We start from the raw sequence: 16,258 nt of genomic DNA, 5'->3' as shown, positions 1-16,258 counted from the left end.
TCGGCAGATTTCAATACATTTTGAATTCCATTCTTTGTCCGTTACGACATTTACACGAGTACTTGAACGTCTCACATGCCGGTGGGTGAGCCGCCGTGGGGCGGCTCGCAGTCCATCGCCATCCTCATAATGGAACCACCCTCACCTTCAGCATTGTTATCAGCTACTACGGTAAGCCACGCCCTGCTGCAGTCCGGCGCCGGAGGGCAGGGCTCCCATGGTGAATAAGGTGCTAGTTGCTATGGAAATGCTTTTCTGAAGCAACCGACTGGTACGTTTGTCTGAAGTTTGAAACTGCAGTACCTCCCCCACCAAAGCACTTGGTTTTGTATGTATAACTTGTTGCTTTAGCTTTTTTTTTTTTCTATTTTTTTCCTTTTTATATAGTTATAAGATGTACAGTATGTGGATGTATTTCCAGGCTGTTAGTATCATTTAAAATATAGTCTCTCACTCTTGAAAACAGAAACGGCATCTCTCGCACACATTTTTTCATCCTCTGGCACATGGAACACACACTCATACTGGAACAGAAAACTGTTGACAAGTGGCATCTGACATGAGTTAACAGAGAGTGGGGTTGGTAGAAGCAGGGGGGGGGGGGCTACCAACATGGACGGACCAGTGAGGATGTGTTCACACTTGTCAGGTTTGGCCCGGGAACATCTGGCATCGGGCCAATAGCTGTGATAGAGCCGTCCATCGGCGGGAGCGTGCACCCTTTGAAAAGCGGGTCTTGGAGAACATCCAAACTCACTCCGGCCCGTTTAACGTCTGAAGGAGGAATCAATGACCGAACATGACGACTGAATCATCGCCCCTCGCTGCAACTGACAGCATCATCTGTTTTTATTCTTTTACACGTTACGCCGCGCCCCAGGTGTGAACACAGCCTCGCCGTTCAGGGTTAGACTCCTATATGTGGATGGTTGAGTGAATGACAGTCCCTCCTCCTGCGTCCCGTCACCGCCGCTCCTCCTCCCCTCCGTCAGGCGGCCCGCGGTCCGCGGTGAGGAGGTTAGTATTGCTGAGTATATCCATGGCTGCGCCGTAGCCATCGTGTGCTTCGTTAACCCCGGAGATGACGGAGGACGAACCCGGAAAAATTTCAAGAACGAGACGGAAAAATAACGCAGCAATGCAGAACATCAACAGACCCTTTTCTCTTTCTATCAATGGCACGTCTTCAATTAATTCCCCGTCCTCTTCCTTTCATTAAAGTGAATGATTCATCATCTAAATGCTCTGTATTTCCCCCGACCCTGTCCAGTCCTGTTGCCCTCTGAACACTGACGGTGAACACGGGATGACACATCATCGTGGGGATGGCAACGATACACTAGTGTCTGGAGTCCCAGGGTGTGTTTGTGTACGGTCTATCAGCTACGTTGTCTAGTCTCCTACGTAGAACCAGTGTGGATCATCAGCTGGTCCCTCTTTTTTTTTTCTTCTTCTTTTTCTTCTTCTTCCTCCGTGGACTGGGACAAATTCCCATCGTCAAGATCAACAACAACAAGAACAACAAAAAAGGCAATTTCAGTTCAACTTTGCTGAAATCTATTCGATTCAGTTCATTTGAGTTCAGTTTAAGTCCTGTTGCGAGAAACTATGGCAACTAGCCCTAAGGAAGAGTAACAGCCAATCAGATCCGAGGGAAACGTCTGCGAATGGTTTTCGGTTCGATGTCAGGCCCGCCTCTCCTCTCCTGTATAAATGCTTTGTGTGGCGCGCATGATTCAACAAGCTCAACCCGTGGCTTGCTCAAACACACACGCAGACACACACCTGCAGACTCACACACACACACACACACACACACACACACACACACACACACACACACACACACACACACACACACACACACACACACACACACTCAGACAGACTCCGTCTCACCTGCACCTGTGAGCGCAGGCCGACTTTAATGGACTATACAGTTCAGACTGTGTCACCAAGTGCCTGAAGGTCTTTCAACTCTGCCCAAAACCACACCGACCCAACACACAGCTGTGCAAACACACACACACACACACACACACACACACACACACACACACACACACGCACACACACACAAACTTGCACTGCGATGTTTGAAAACTCTCATTTCAAAGTCTCGCTTCTCACTCCCCCTGCCGACCCCCCTCCTCTCTCTCCCACCCGCTGATACTGTACACCCTCCCAAGGCTAGTTGGCATGGTGACGCTGATGGGATGGCCGTTGCTAGGAGATGAAGAGAGCCGCCAGAAAGAGCATCGTCATGGTGAGGAGAAGACGGTCCCTGGACGGGCTGCTTCCACTGACGCTCTTCTCCAGCTTGGGGACAAAGGGGTTATATTCATCTGGGGGAACGAGACAAAGAGACATAATGGGAGCAGTTAGAGAGGAAAACACCTGCAGGTGTCAGAGGAGCCGTTCAAATCCTGGTATGAATATCAAGGCTGGCTCAAATGCTTCTCACAAAGTCAACCTGATGAGTGTGAGTAATTCTGGTATTATATTGTATTTAGTGATAATATCATATAAACATGATCTATTGGCAAATTATGGTGGCCAAATAAATATACATATATCTGGTTGGGATAGCAGTTGCCTTGAGGAACGACTACAGATATTAAATTCTGGTGGGATAAGTGTCAAGGCCAACTTGGATGGTTACATAATTTCTACAAAGTTGTTTTCACTTGCTTTTATTACTTTGTGTCCGATCAAAATGCTGGAATAAGGTTTTTTAATTAATTATAAACTCACGAACCCTGTTAAAAGAAACCTTAAAAATATTTTTTGGCAGAACAGTTTTCAAAGACACAGTTTGACTGAACAAAAGGCCGTTTTCAGACTCACACCCACTGAAATATGGCCAGTTTGCACCAAAAATAACACATCAGCAGTGCCACGGAGATTGCAGCTGTTATCACACACACACACACACACACACACACACACACACACACACACACACCTGGGTATGTTCTTTAGACACGTCTCTTCATGGAACATTGGCGTTTTGTCTCGTCTGGGCAGCAGACACTTCACTGCACGTCTGAGTTCACATGTGGTCAGACACTCTCGTAGTCACTCTATTAATAAGTCTGGAGACCAGACAGAAGCGCAATTGTCTGTCTGCGCTGTGCAGCGGTGAGCCGACGCTGATTACTGACTGTTTTACCTTTATAGTCCAGTGGCGTCACAACAAAGAGGGGGCGATTCTCAGTGTTTCCACTCGCCGCCTTGTCTCGCTCCAGAGAAGTTTCCAGCTGCTTTGTGGGTCAGACGGCAGAGTCAGGAGTGGCTGACACCTGGTTTCGGAGATGGCCTTCGTTGGTATGCTGGACTGGCCAGTCTAATGAGCTCTATGCAGCAGCGGCGCTCAGGTTAAGTGCTTTGACCGCTCTGTAACCCAGCTTGCAGCCGAAGGGTCGGGACACTGGCCGGTCGGGACGTGGCTTCAAGCACACAAATAGCCGACTGAGGAATGTCTTGTTCAACTGGTTTAAAGAGTACACAGACACACACTCACAGCGTCTGATAAACATGCTATAAGTGGAGCTTCAGGTGGCGTACACATTGGACCGCTCACCAGGTCGAGGTTGAGAACCTCGTCTCCACTGTGCAGCCTTCATCTCAGGGATTCTGAGTGAAAAACAGCATCGTTCGCAAAGTGTTGGGAAAACATTCTTTCATAACTCAAAGAATAAATGGCATTGTTTAATTGCTGTTGACACTTTGCAGGATGTGATATATCTCTTCTGAGTTATCATTTGTCTCTTCAGAGGTCGTCATTGAGAAAGACGCCATATTTCACTGCCTTAAAAGATAAAAATGGCTTCCTTCTAAATGGATTAATGCAACATCTTCCAAAACTTGATTCAAATTCACAGAAAACAAAAGAAAATTGTTTCTCATTTTGAAAAAGTGTGTCTGGTAGTTGCTAATATGTCACAATTTGTGAGAGTAACGTGCAAAGGTAGTAGTGAGTGACATACTGACAGCTCCAAGTGTGTCCCTTTGTTTTACAGCAGAAAGGGTGAGAACAATCTGAAAATGTTCACATTCAATCTACTTTTTATAAAATCTGATGTGAAGAAAATGTAATATCAGTGTTTGATGCTGCATTGCTGTTCAGTAATTACTGTTTTTTGTAAACTGGCCAATCGACAGAGTTAAAGAAAGCTTGTAAGCATGTCAAATTTGCCACGAAAACTCAGCAGAAGAGGAAAAACACACACTCCAGCAACGATCCAAAACATTTCTGAAGAAGCAAAAAGTGAAAGCTCTGACTGGGCCAGCATTTGTCAGCTGACTTGAATCCAACAGAAGAACTAATTATTTTGAAGACAACGATGGAGAAACAGAAAATGCACCAAGAAAAGAAAACCGGAAAGGAAGTGATCCCCTGATGTTTTTCTTCTACATTTAATGGAGGACTGAGTGTCACATCGACTCACATCAGGCTGATATGAAAGATGTTCCGAAAGGGTTTTGAGTGATTGAGGTAGTGAGGAAGTTGGTTACACTGAGTGTTGGTTTGTGGTTCCTGTATCGAATTATTGTAGAACTGGATGTGTAAGTGTCATCTAGTGTTTCATTTCTACACAGTAAATTTGAACATTCTAAGTGTTTTTTTCCCGTTTTTCCCAGTTATTGCTGCTTAAATGTATTAACATACATTTTAGACAGAAGCCCAAAACAATTCACTTCTGTTTTAATAGAGAAAAGAAGGTTTCTTTGCATTTAAATCATCTTTATTGGATGAAATGTCTCTTTTGTGGAAGCACCATGTCACATTTCGAGGAACCGTCATCGTTTGTAGGAAAGAAAGAAAACAACAACAAAAAGCATTAATGTCATTTCAAATCGAAACATAAAGTGTTCATTTAAGCAAATTCGATCCACGGTTTTTTTGGGGGGATTTCTGCTCCAACAAGTTATCACAAGCTTCTTAATTTGCTAATTTTGCCAAACCCTATTTGTCACGCACCCGTGTTCACTCGCACTACAAAGAAACATTAATTACTCCAATTTCTGAAACGCTTCCTGAAAAGTGGTTTGAGAACTTGCGAGGAAGCGATGTGTGCGTGTTGACAGCAGCGGGTGTTGATAAAGCGTTTGTTTGCTGACACCTCCGCCGGCTCCTGTTGACGGATTTAAGTGAAACTGAAAGATGGAAAGAACCACAAAGCTTCTGTCTTTTTTAAGAATTAACTCTGCTGACACAGGATGTGTTTTACATATCAACGACCACTGACAGGTTTCCTGAAGATCGTCTGTTGGCCTGCTGCTGCAGTGTTTCATGTTAATCTGTTAGATAATCAACGTGGAAATTAATGACCCATTTGAAAATAATTACTTTTGTTTCAAGTTCGTTTAGATTTGGTGTATTTTGATGCACAGGGAATTAATGTGAAAAAACGTGAACGAGAGATTTTCTTTAACTTTCTGGGACACATAAAGTCACTTATCAGCTCAGTACTTTGCTTTAATAGTTCTCACAGCAGAAGATGCAGCATATGCTCCACAAGAGTGCAACAGAACCAATTAGTGTCTCTCTCTGTGTTACTGTGGAGAAAGCACAAGTTTAATATGTCTAATGAACGCTGAATAAAAACCGTATTGATGGTCTTAAATTAATATATAATCCCTCCAGCTCGTCACAATTACATCGAATTTACCAGCCACATGGACCAAACCCATAAAATACATGAAGTAGCAAGTTTTAACTGGACAAAAGAAAGTGGATCTATAGGCAATAAATAGCATTGTGAGCGGGTGCGGGTTATATTCTTTTACTTTGAGAGCGAAATCAATAGACTCTGCTACGGATACACCTGCAACATGTATTCAGGTCTCATATTTTCTGCTTAATGTAGTCTGCGTTACACCCTTTCTTTTATAATTTACGTGTGTGTGTGTGTTCCCCTCTGGAGCTGCAGCAGGAAGGGCTGAAATGACCGAGATCGCTTTAAAAAGGGGGCAGAAAAACGGACAGCCGCTTCCAGCAGCGTCTCTGAGAACATTAACTTGTAAAGTTTTGTGTTTCAGTAAAGTTTGCGTTGTTTTTGCCATCACGCCCCCTGCTTGCTCAATGTTCTTTTTTCCCGATCTGATTATTTCTTTTTCTTTTTTATCCGATCCATCTTTCCTCTCTACTTAATCACTCCCTGCACAGATCTCCTGCCACACACTGTGTTTTAAAGCGGTTTGGTTAAGCTTTGACAAGATTTTTTTTTTTTTTTCCTCTCTCAGAAACATAAAACCATAAACCAGGAGTAAAGCTGCGTCGGTTTGGAACAGCTTGTGTCGTGTTCCTCCACTGAAATCTGACCTGATGTTGCTGGCAAAGTATCCCAAACACACAGCGGCTCAAAGGAGTGGTAATTGCTACAATAAGCCCCATTAAAGGAAAAGCTTTGGATTTGTGGACTAATGGCCGGACCTGGTCGTCCGCTGCGGTAACCTGAGCCAACGGGGCGGGTAAATGAGCATCCTCCCATAGAAAGCCATCAGTAATCACACGGCTGCACGGGGAGCTGCTCTCGCCGTTCCGTCTGCGTTGTAAATGAGATCTAAATGAAATCTAATACCAGAGGCCGTATTCAGAGGGGAACCTCTGTTGAGCTGTAGACGCTGATTGAAAGGGGCAGCGCCCAGGAAATAAACTGTGAGCAGTGGAGGGGAGAAAGAGACGGCAGCATTCGGCTTGGTTTAACGCAGAGTCATCGGGCAGATCTGAAGTCAGAGGCTCAGGCGCCGCGGCGGGTTTGCGCGAACTTCGAATAACAGCGATTAAAACCACGATGCGATGAGGACTGAGAAGGAGGGAGGAGAACAGGAAGCTGGATCGCTTCTGTATTTTCAATTTCCTCCATAACTCCCTGCTGAGTTCCTCGCTTCTCCTCGCACCACTTGGGTTTTCCTATTAATTTAACCGGCGACACGGCACTACAGGTGAAAGTGACCCGGAGGAGCAGGGGTAATCTTCGCTCTGCTGTTATGTCGGCCAATCATAACAGATTAACAGGATTCTCGTGTCGTCAGTCTGGAACCATCGTACACACAGAACGCCGCTATTGTCATGTAGAAATGTTCTGTACATTCCACCTGGAATCAGACGTGCACTGTATGCGATGTGACGTAACTAGTATATATTTTCTGCTTTTGTTTGGAGCATCTTTTGGAGCGAGAGATAGGAGTCACAGAGTCTCAAGTGGACTTGAGGCGTCTGCATGATTTCCACATGCATGTTTAACATTTAACAAATATCGAATAAGAGGAACAACTTCATTTTTACGCATCAAAAAGTGAAAATACTGGTTTGCAAGGACAACATGGCAGATTGGATTTAAAGGTCAGGAAGTTGAGGAGTCTGTGCAGATTAAAAAGAAGGTGTGGAGAAAGAAAGAAACAAGATCATGGAGGCAAAAATAAAACAAGTGAAGGCAAAGTGTCTCAACAAACCTTCATGACCTCCAGCTATTCTGCTCAGCCAGTCAGAAGATCATTAGAACAAACTGATTTATTGTGCCAGCACGAAAATGCAAGCGTGCACTAGCAGAATCATAACAACCCGCCACCATATTTTTATTTTACAAGCTGCCTGGAGAAGAGCATGAAAAATGACGGTGATTGATATGAGCATGTGTGGTTGTGTAATGGGTGGCGGCGCGCTCGGCCAGGTCGGGTTGTGCTGAGCTGTTGTCGCAACAAGAAGAATTAACCTCATAATCACTTGAGAAAATGAATCCTAAAGACTGCCCCCCCTCCTTCTTTTTTTTTTTAGATTTACTGCTCAGTTTCTGCAATCGGCCTCTCTGCCAGAATTAAAGCACAGCCAGCAGATTTAACATCATTGCCATGATTTTTCCTCTCAAGAGCAACATAAAGACAAGCAGGAAACACATGCGAGAGACGGAGCGGACAGGAAATCCAAACAAGCCTCTTTTTTTTTTTTTTTTTTCTGAATGGGTTTTTATTACTTTTCGTGGCAAATTATCATGAAACTCTGTGTTCCTCGCTCATCCGGGTGTAAACGGCATGAAATGTGTGAAATGAATATTCATGTCGTTGTTTAGCAGGATCAGCAGCTTGCCAAGCCAGCTGGTGCTGTGAAGTTAACTGCACTGAATGTAATTTTTGAAAATGGCACATTTCGCTTTGGTTCACCGCGTTTGATGCCGCACGGTCAGCCTGCCATCCAATATCAATGATCAATTTGCTGACACACGGAAAGGATGAGGCCGGTCTTACTCCATTATTTTTTTGAACTGTCAACAAGCCCAGAAGAGAACGACTGTTCCGTTTCCAAATCCTCACAGTGCTGATCTGCGGCCCCGTCGGCGTCCAGCTGTAATAAGCCACATTTAGACGAACGCAAAGCGTCGATCATTAAGTCCACTGGATCCCCTGGTACTTTGGGGACATTTGCTCTACATTTGACCCGCCTGTGTGATGAGATATTTAATGCGGCAGGGGCGGGAAGCAACAACATGAAGGATCAGTTTTGCTATTTCTGCATGTTTATGAATCAAAAACAATCTTATAGGAGAATGTTATAAATGCTATTAGAGTCACCAACCAGATGGCAAAAAAAAAAAAAAAAAAAAAAAAAAGATGAAAAAAAGAGCTCAAACTTTTAACAATGGCCTTTTGATGAGCAGAGGTCGTGACCTCTGGTGTGTGGATGGTGGGTTTTGTCAGTTGTTTAATATTTTGCTGTCTGGCCTCCAGCAGTGTCCTGTGACGTCTGTCTTACTCCGTCGACACAATAGCTGGATGTAGTGCAACATGATGGTTCCGACTGTGGCTGCTTTAAAAAAAAACAAAAACAAAACACTGAATTTTGGTCAGAATTGGGCAAAAAAAAAGTTGGACATCTGCAGTCTTACCGTTTCAAAACTGCAGACATAAACATTTTTTTTCCCATATGTTTAATGTAAAAAAAAAAAATAGCATGACTACAGAAACTCGAATATAGCGTCACTCACGTTTTCCATGAGTCTGTGACTTTGAATCCAGACAGATGTGTTTCCCAGTGACTCAGCTTTGTGTGTGTGTGATGCTTAGGTGTGTGAGTGACTCACCAATATCATCAATTTTTAAGCCTGGTCTAAGTGTGTAGTCTGGTTCTGTCGGTTCTGGCTCATCATCCACGTCCGAGGCTGAGAGAGAGAGAGAGAGAGAGAGAGAAAGAGAGAGAAAGAGAGAGAGAGAGAGAGTTAGCCAACCCAACAAATTGGGATGGAGGGAGCGATAGCTAAACCAGTGCTCCCACCTAACGGACATCAATTATATTCAACTTGACATCTCGAGAGGAACATAAAAGAGAGAGTGGAGGGCAGAGTGTAGGGGTTAAAAAAAAAAAAAAAAAAAAAGAGCCTGGAGCAGACAGATTGACAAGCCACAACAACACCAGCGGCACTGAATGAGAGCGAGAGGGAGAGGAAGGGGAAGAGAAAGAGTGAATGCGATGGGAGGCAGATCAAAATGAAGAGAGCCAGTGTGTGAAAAGGAATGAGAGGAGAGCGACGGAGCTGAGGGGGCGAGAGAGGGGAGGAGAGGTTAATACTACAGGGCTGTGGAAGTTAAAAGGACCGGACAGGCCAGGGATCAAAGTGTCTGCGAGTGTGTGTGTGTGTGTGTGTGTGTGTGTGTGTGTGTGTGTGTGTGTGTGTGTGTGTATGCACTGAGAGATTGAAGGGTGGCAGAAGAGTGAGAGAGGATAACACTACATATACATAGCAACCCACTGACCGCACATGGCAATAAATGGGTTCTGACAGGGGGCGAGGGGGGAGGGAGAGGAGGGAGAGGAAGGAGAGGACCTTCAAAGCTAGCTGCGCTTTTTTTTTTTTTTTTTTTACTGCTAGAGACGGAGGAGAAGGGAGAGAGGGAAGGAGAAGAGAGAAAGAGGTGCAGGGGGAGCTCTTCACCGCGAGTGAAAACGCTGCAGGGGAAACTCAGCAAGTGTATTAATAGTTCTGCCTGTTTTAGAACATCTTTAGATTGTGCATGCATCTGTTTGCAGTGTGTGTGTGTGTGTGTGTGTGTGTGTGTGTGTGTGTGTGTGTGTGTGTGTGTGTGTGTGTTAGTGTGTGGGAGAGCCCAGTGCTTTCCAGATGGGCAGAGTGGCCAGTAAGCTGCAGGTAAAGTCTGCAAACAAGAGTGGAGCTCGGCATCGCCGGGTCAGATGAAACACAGGCTTACCCGTGGAGCAGCAGACGTACACCCGTAGTCTCAGACAGCTGCGTCCGTGGTGGTGAGTGGGCGTGGCTGCACAACACAGAGAGCACAACACGTCGTCAACATGGTCCGTGGATTCACATGATGAAAAAAAAAAAAAAAAAAAAAAAACTCGTTAAAATACACATTTTAAGTGTATCAAGTGAAAATCGGGGTAAACTGATATTATAAAATATGCTGTAGTCCAGTGGTTCTTCACTGGTTTGGCTTCAAGACTCACTGCTTAATATCAAGAAGACTCAATGTACACCAAAAAAAAAAAAAAAAAGACCTTCAACTTTTCACATGCTCTAAAATAAAAATGGCTCCAGTTTGATCTTTCAATGGTAGAATATTACAGAATGCCTCCAAAAAACAAAACAAAAAAACAAGTGTAATTACGGACGGCAAATTGACCGGCAAATGGTGATGTAGGGTGGGAAATATAATATTTTATCTGCATTTTAATTAAACCCAAATGTCTTCACTTCATTCGATTCAGCCATAGTTAAAAGACTCAAATGTGTTTCTGTGGAAAAAATATGAAACAAGTTTGATCTTTACTGAGATGTACTTTCAAAATTTAGATCCACGGCTTCAATCTTTCACATGAACAAAACACGTGTTTTTGTCCATATCTAATATTTTGCATCATGTAATCATCCCACTGCTAAAGACTGTGAACACAATACGCTGCATCGATTTTTAGCGACTTTCTCAACAGACAAAAGCCTCCAAAACACAGGAAATGAGACAGCGACCCACTTTTTAATTCACGGCTTTAGTCATACGTCTGTTTTCTCTGTGACAGAAGTCGATGTAATTTTCCATCAGTGTGGTCAGTTTTACACAGGACGCTCTTCTCTCTGCCGGGGGGATTCGAACATGGGTCCCTCACACTCAAGATCAAAACGTAACCACCTCCAAGGGAGGCATAGAGTAAGACTCAGAGCAACACCGTGACTGTAAAAGATACGACAGTGGTGGACTGGATATAAAGACTTGTCAGATATTTTTTTGAACAGCACATGTATTTAATATAATTGTATAAAGCGATATTCAGCAAATCCAGCCTGAATACAGACTTTATTTCTTCTGCTTCATTTGTTAGAGAGGTCAAAGTACATCATCAGGCTGGTAAAGGCTTGTTTTGGCGGACGTTTGACTGTCTTTCAACTCATTTCTCACCAAACCTCACGGAAAACAACAGACTGAGAAGAAACCGTGACAGACGCTCATTTTCTGACTTTCTCATGTTCGTGTTTCCGCCTGAATTACTTTAACCGCCCAAACAAAAGAAGAGACAAGCACAAGTAACAACCTGCTTTAATAAATCTAAAAAAAGAGATTTTACAGACTGTCTGAATCATGAGTCAGGAACACCTGATCTTTATATGGTTTGACTCTGAAGGACCACACAGGCCAACGAAAAGTCCCAAACGCAGCAGCTGCAACTAGTGAAAGAGGATAAATTCAAGAAAATTTGTAAAATCTACTCAATGGAAAGACTAATGCAGATCACAATGCAGATTGGATCATTTCAGAAAATGTGCTCAGACACGGACCGGCTGTATTATTTCACAAAGACCTGACCTGCTTTAACATCTGAAATCTTTTTTTTTTTTTTTGGTGTTCAGTTTTTTTAAAGTTCCCACACATGACTTTTCATGAGGCAACATTTGGAAAGGTTTTGCCGGTGAAGCGTGTTCCGGATCGCTGGCATGCCGCCGAGGCTTACTGGGACGCTTAAATAGTCCCGGGCCATCGTTGCTGTTATTAGTGACACCTGTGCTTTCCTGCAGCGCCTCGTTCGAACGCCTCCTGTTAAAGCGGTCCGGGATTCTTTAAAGAAACAAACAATCACGCGGGTCAAACTTTCTCCTGACGGTCCGATCAATTTGAATAAAAGAGCCGAACAAGCTCCCCACATTCAGACATGCTTCCAGCTCCAATCTCTTTGATTCGAAAATTGAAAGGTGTTTTTGAGGTTTTGTGAGCGCCAGCCTGCCGAGAACCAAACAAACAAGGCAACGTCTCTTTGTAGTGACAGCACAGTGCTGCTTTTTCCACATTTCGGAGCTGCGGAGAGAAACTTTCGAGAGACGTCTCCCTTCTAGTAATGTAGGTTAAACGAGCACCGCACTCATTATACGGTTTGTGCTCGGGAATATTTGTGTTTGAACTGTTTTACGACAAACTAAAAGTTCATCAATTACGCCGCGCCACACTGGCACAAGGTGTTGCCAGTTAATTTGATTAGCAATCAACAAAATGGATGAGGCTGCTTGACTGCGGGGTAATATGATTAAGCAGCCGTTTGTTATCCCCGAATTACTTGAGGATAGACTTCGGCTAATCAGAGCTGAGTATTCATCAAATCGACGCAGCAATAAAAAAAATAGCTCTCTTAATTTTACAAGGAGTGTTTGTCGAAGAACTGTTTGATCTCCAACTGGAGAGGCAGTGAGGAAATGACGCCCCGCTTCATGCTTTGTGTACAAACAGTGCAATATGAGAGAAACGGTCTGTTCATCTGACCTCTTTTCTGAGCGGTCGCCACCAACAGACCAGGGTTCGAACCCAAGCCCCCCCCCCATGGTCAAGCATTTCCACTTACAGATGTAGTAGTACTCCTGGCCTACGTGGAACTCGTAGCCCAGCGAGAAGGCGCTGTAGCGCTGGAACTTCTCCGAGAACTTGATGGGCGCGTGCGGGGCGTGCGGCCGGTTGCACTCCCACCGCTTGAACCCCAGCTGGGGGTCGCAGTTCCTGTAGCCGCGGTAGCTGACCATGTAGAGGACGTACTGCTCGCCGGTGCCCACCACGCGCTGGGTGTCGTTGTAGTGGGGGCAGTAGATGTCCAGGTAGTCGTTGACGTTCACCTGCATCGTGTAGCCCTCCCTGCGAAGACTGGACAGACACACACACACACACACACAGGACAGATCATGAGAACTGAAATGTACAGTCAGACACACACATGATGAGCAGGGTTTTGGTTGTCCTGTTTTATTTTTTTTTTTTTTAATTGCATAATGTGTTCTCCAAGTGGACACACATACAGGTATTGTGTAATATTTTTAGACACACTGCGTACGTACGCTTTGCTCGGCCCTCAGTGTCCCATACATCACAGCAGAGACAACACAACACTTCACATCACCGCCTGGTTTGTTGTCTTTGGGATGCTTTCCGCTTGAATGTTCACCCCGTGTCAAACAAACCTTTGTCTGAGAGTTATCGAGTTATTAATAACACAAAGCGTGTGTGTGTGTGTGTGTTTGTGAGTGTGTGTGTTGGTGACTGCAGGGCTGCTGCATGCGGAGAATGTGGAGCTTGCTCTTCGGCGTGGACTCAGGGCCCCAGGGCCGCAGCTCCTTCTCCCGGTGTCAGCGTGGCGCTGTCCCTTAACCCCAGCGCTCGTACATCAACCTGAGCGCAACGCTGCGCTCACGTCAGCCGTCAACGTCCCGGCCACGTTTCTTTCTCCCCCCCCCCCCAAAGCTCATATATCAGCGTCAGCCCCAAAAAAGCCTGGGTTTGACAGGAAGATAAGGTCTGATTCTGCGTCGGGGAGTGCATGCGTGTTTGAGCGTAGTTTGTGTGACAAAGTGAAATAGATTCTTTCCTGACATCCGAAAAGCCTTCCTTCTCTCCCTATCACAGACGCGGCCCATATCTGGGTGACAAAGACAGGCTGCAGTTGTAAATCATACACACGCCGATGAACATGAGTGCCGACACACACACACACACACACACACACACACACACACTCGAGCTCACTCCCTCACACAGCTCAGTGGTGACAGCGAAAAATCACAAGGGGGCAGCAGTGTGTCGTACTCCTCTCACTCTCCTCTCTCACTCTCTGCCAGTTCTGGGTCAGGTCTCCAGGGAGATTATTATTCAATTATTAAATGAAGATCGAAACACTGTTCTCAATGTCTCCCTCTCTCCATCATTCCTCACCGCTCCGTTCAAATCCTTCCTGAATATGTCTTTCGGCCCCCCCCCCCCAATCCTCGCTCGCCATTTCTCTCAGCCCTTTTCTTTGAGACGAGCAGGAATTTAAGATTAATTGTTGAACATTCATCCTCTGCTCTGCTCTGCTCATTACATCATTCACTGCCCTGAAGACGAGACTTACTTCTTTATTGATAGGAAGCAGCGTAAAATGCTTCCAGGGAACCACGCTTATGTTTTATATTTACAATTGTGAGAGAGAGAGAAAGAGAGAGAGAGAGGGAGAGAAATTGTGCAAATTGATTTAAAGAAAAGTGACAGACAGCAAGGGACAGAAAGCGAGTGGAGAGTTTGGCACCAAATAAAAAGCAATATTTCTAAGATGAGGGGATAATGGGAGAAAAGAAAGTGAGAGAAATAGGAGGGAGGACAGCTCGGGGCGTCTTGACAGCAAGTCGCCTCTCTAAAATAAAACCTGACATTGGGATTCCTGCCGTGTGTGTCTATGTGCACACACACACACACACACCTGCTGCAGTGTGAGAGTGTGTGTGAGGGAGGCTCCTGTGTGACTTTCTGAGCGTGTTGCACTGCAATCTGCCTCGCCTTCATTTGATGGAGCAGCATCTTTAGAGACGTGCAAACACACGAGCGGAGTCTGAACAGCAAATCTGACAGCATGTAAAAGTCGTATCAGAATGCTTGAAGATCACAACGTGTTTTAGTTTCACGTCACGGTTAATCAGAGAATCAGACGAGCCCAATTTCAGAGTGAGATTATATTACAGACAGCCTGTTGAGGGGGATTGGCTTTTTTCTCCCCTTGATTTTTTTTTTTTTTTTTTTTTTACATTTTCCTGGAGTCTTATCTTCATCGGACAATAATGCTGCTGCCTGGCATGAGCAGAAATATCTATAAGAAAAAAAATCTCTATTTATAAGTCCTCACATAATATAGATAGGTGGCTATGCAAAGGTCAAATTTGACACGACAGAGATGAATAAAATAAAACAAAATAAAGAAAAAAAACAGGTAAAACAGAGGAATCACAGTTAGATTAAAATTGGACAGTTCAATATGATAAAAATATCTAAAATGTATTATAAAATACAGCTAAAAACAAATAAAATTCTACATAAAAAAACCCGTAAATATATAGAATTGTATTTCTTCTCTTGCCGATCAGGTTATTCTTTATTCCTAAGATATAATATTGCACTCAGTGAGTGTTTGAGTGACTAGATTTACTTCACCAACAGATTGGAAAAGATAAATCAAATAGATCTATTTTAAAATGCAAGTTAAACAGACTGAAACTCACATATCGCTCATACCAGCCTCCACCAGTTCCTGCAGTCTGCCTCAAGATGAATTCAAGAGAATTCAATATATATTCTAACCTTTAAAAAAAAACCAAAAAAAAATCCCAAGAATCAGGACTGCATTTCATTCTCCCTGAGAAAAATTGTATGAAAAATAAATATGAGCCCTTCTTCTATAAAGTTTTAAATAATATTGAAGTTTATTGATTAGTAAAGCTGAAATTCTGAATAAACGTCCTCCAGACAGCTGCATTGTGCTGAAACGCCGCTAATTCCCCCTCCTCTCGGCGATACCTGATGAGTTGAAGTTGATAACGGCGAGAGTGGAGAGACGGAGCGAGACGTTTCATCAGCCACGCCAACTCCAGCGAGCCGAGCGGGAGCTTCCCGGAGCACGTAGACACGCATCCACCAGAGGGATGGAGCGATGGAGGGATAGAACCAAAGATGGGAGGATTTATGGGATGAGACGAGGGGTAGTTGGGGTTAAAAGCAGCAGAGTTCGGCCACCAGGGAGTGGAGGGCGATAGCGGGAGGGAGCGAGAAGGAGCAACAGCTAAGAGCAAGATCAAAGTGGGCCCGGATCAATGTCACTACTGTAAAATCACATCAGAGGGTGTGAGAGAGAGAAAGACAGAGAGAGAGAGAGAGAGAGAGTATGTTGCCTATATAAATCAGTCATAGGCAACATAATGCCAGAGAGTTACCCCCTGCCTGCCTATTATCTGCCTGGCCTGTTGGAGCATCG

The 16,258-nt window shown here is 44.4% G+C and overlaps 1 protein-coding gene across 1 annotated transcript in view; it reads right to left on the bottom strand.

Moving 5' to 3' along the window:
* Window positions 1-2,046: 2,046 nt before the first annotated feature.
* efna3b (ephrin-A3b) overlaps window positions 2,047-16,258 on the bottom strand; it is a 61,116-nt gene continuing 46,904 nt past the window's right edge. The window contains exons 3-6 of the mRNA XM_030103017.1: window positions 12,839-13,131; window positions 10,207-10,272; window positions 9,084-9,161; window positions 2,047-2,345 (exon numbers count right to left, since the gene is read on the bottom strand). Coding sequence (XP_029958877.1) covers window positions 2,227-2,345; window positions 9,084-9,161; window positions 10,207-10,272; window positions 12,839-13,131 — 556 coding nt within the window. The 3' untranslated portion in view covers window positions 2,047-2,226. The remainder of the gene's footprint in view (window positions 2,346-9,083; window positions 9,162-10,206; window positions 10,273-12,838; window positions 13,132-16,258) is intronic.

Source organism: Salarias fasciatus, chromosome 11 (assembly GCF_902148845.1).
Source record: "Salarias fasciatus chromosome 11, fSalaFa1.1, whole genome shotgun sequence".
Classification (NCBI taxonomy): domain Eukaryota; kingdom Metazoa; phylum Chordata; class Actinopteri; order Blenniiformes; family Blenniidae; genus Salarias; species Salarias fasciatus.
This window is presented reverse-complemented; position numbering and strand designations above follow the sequence as displayed.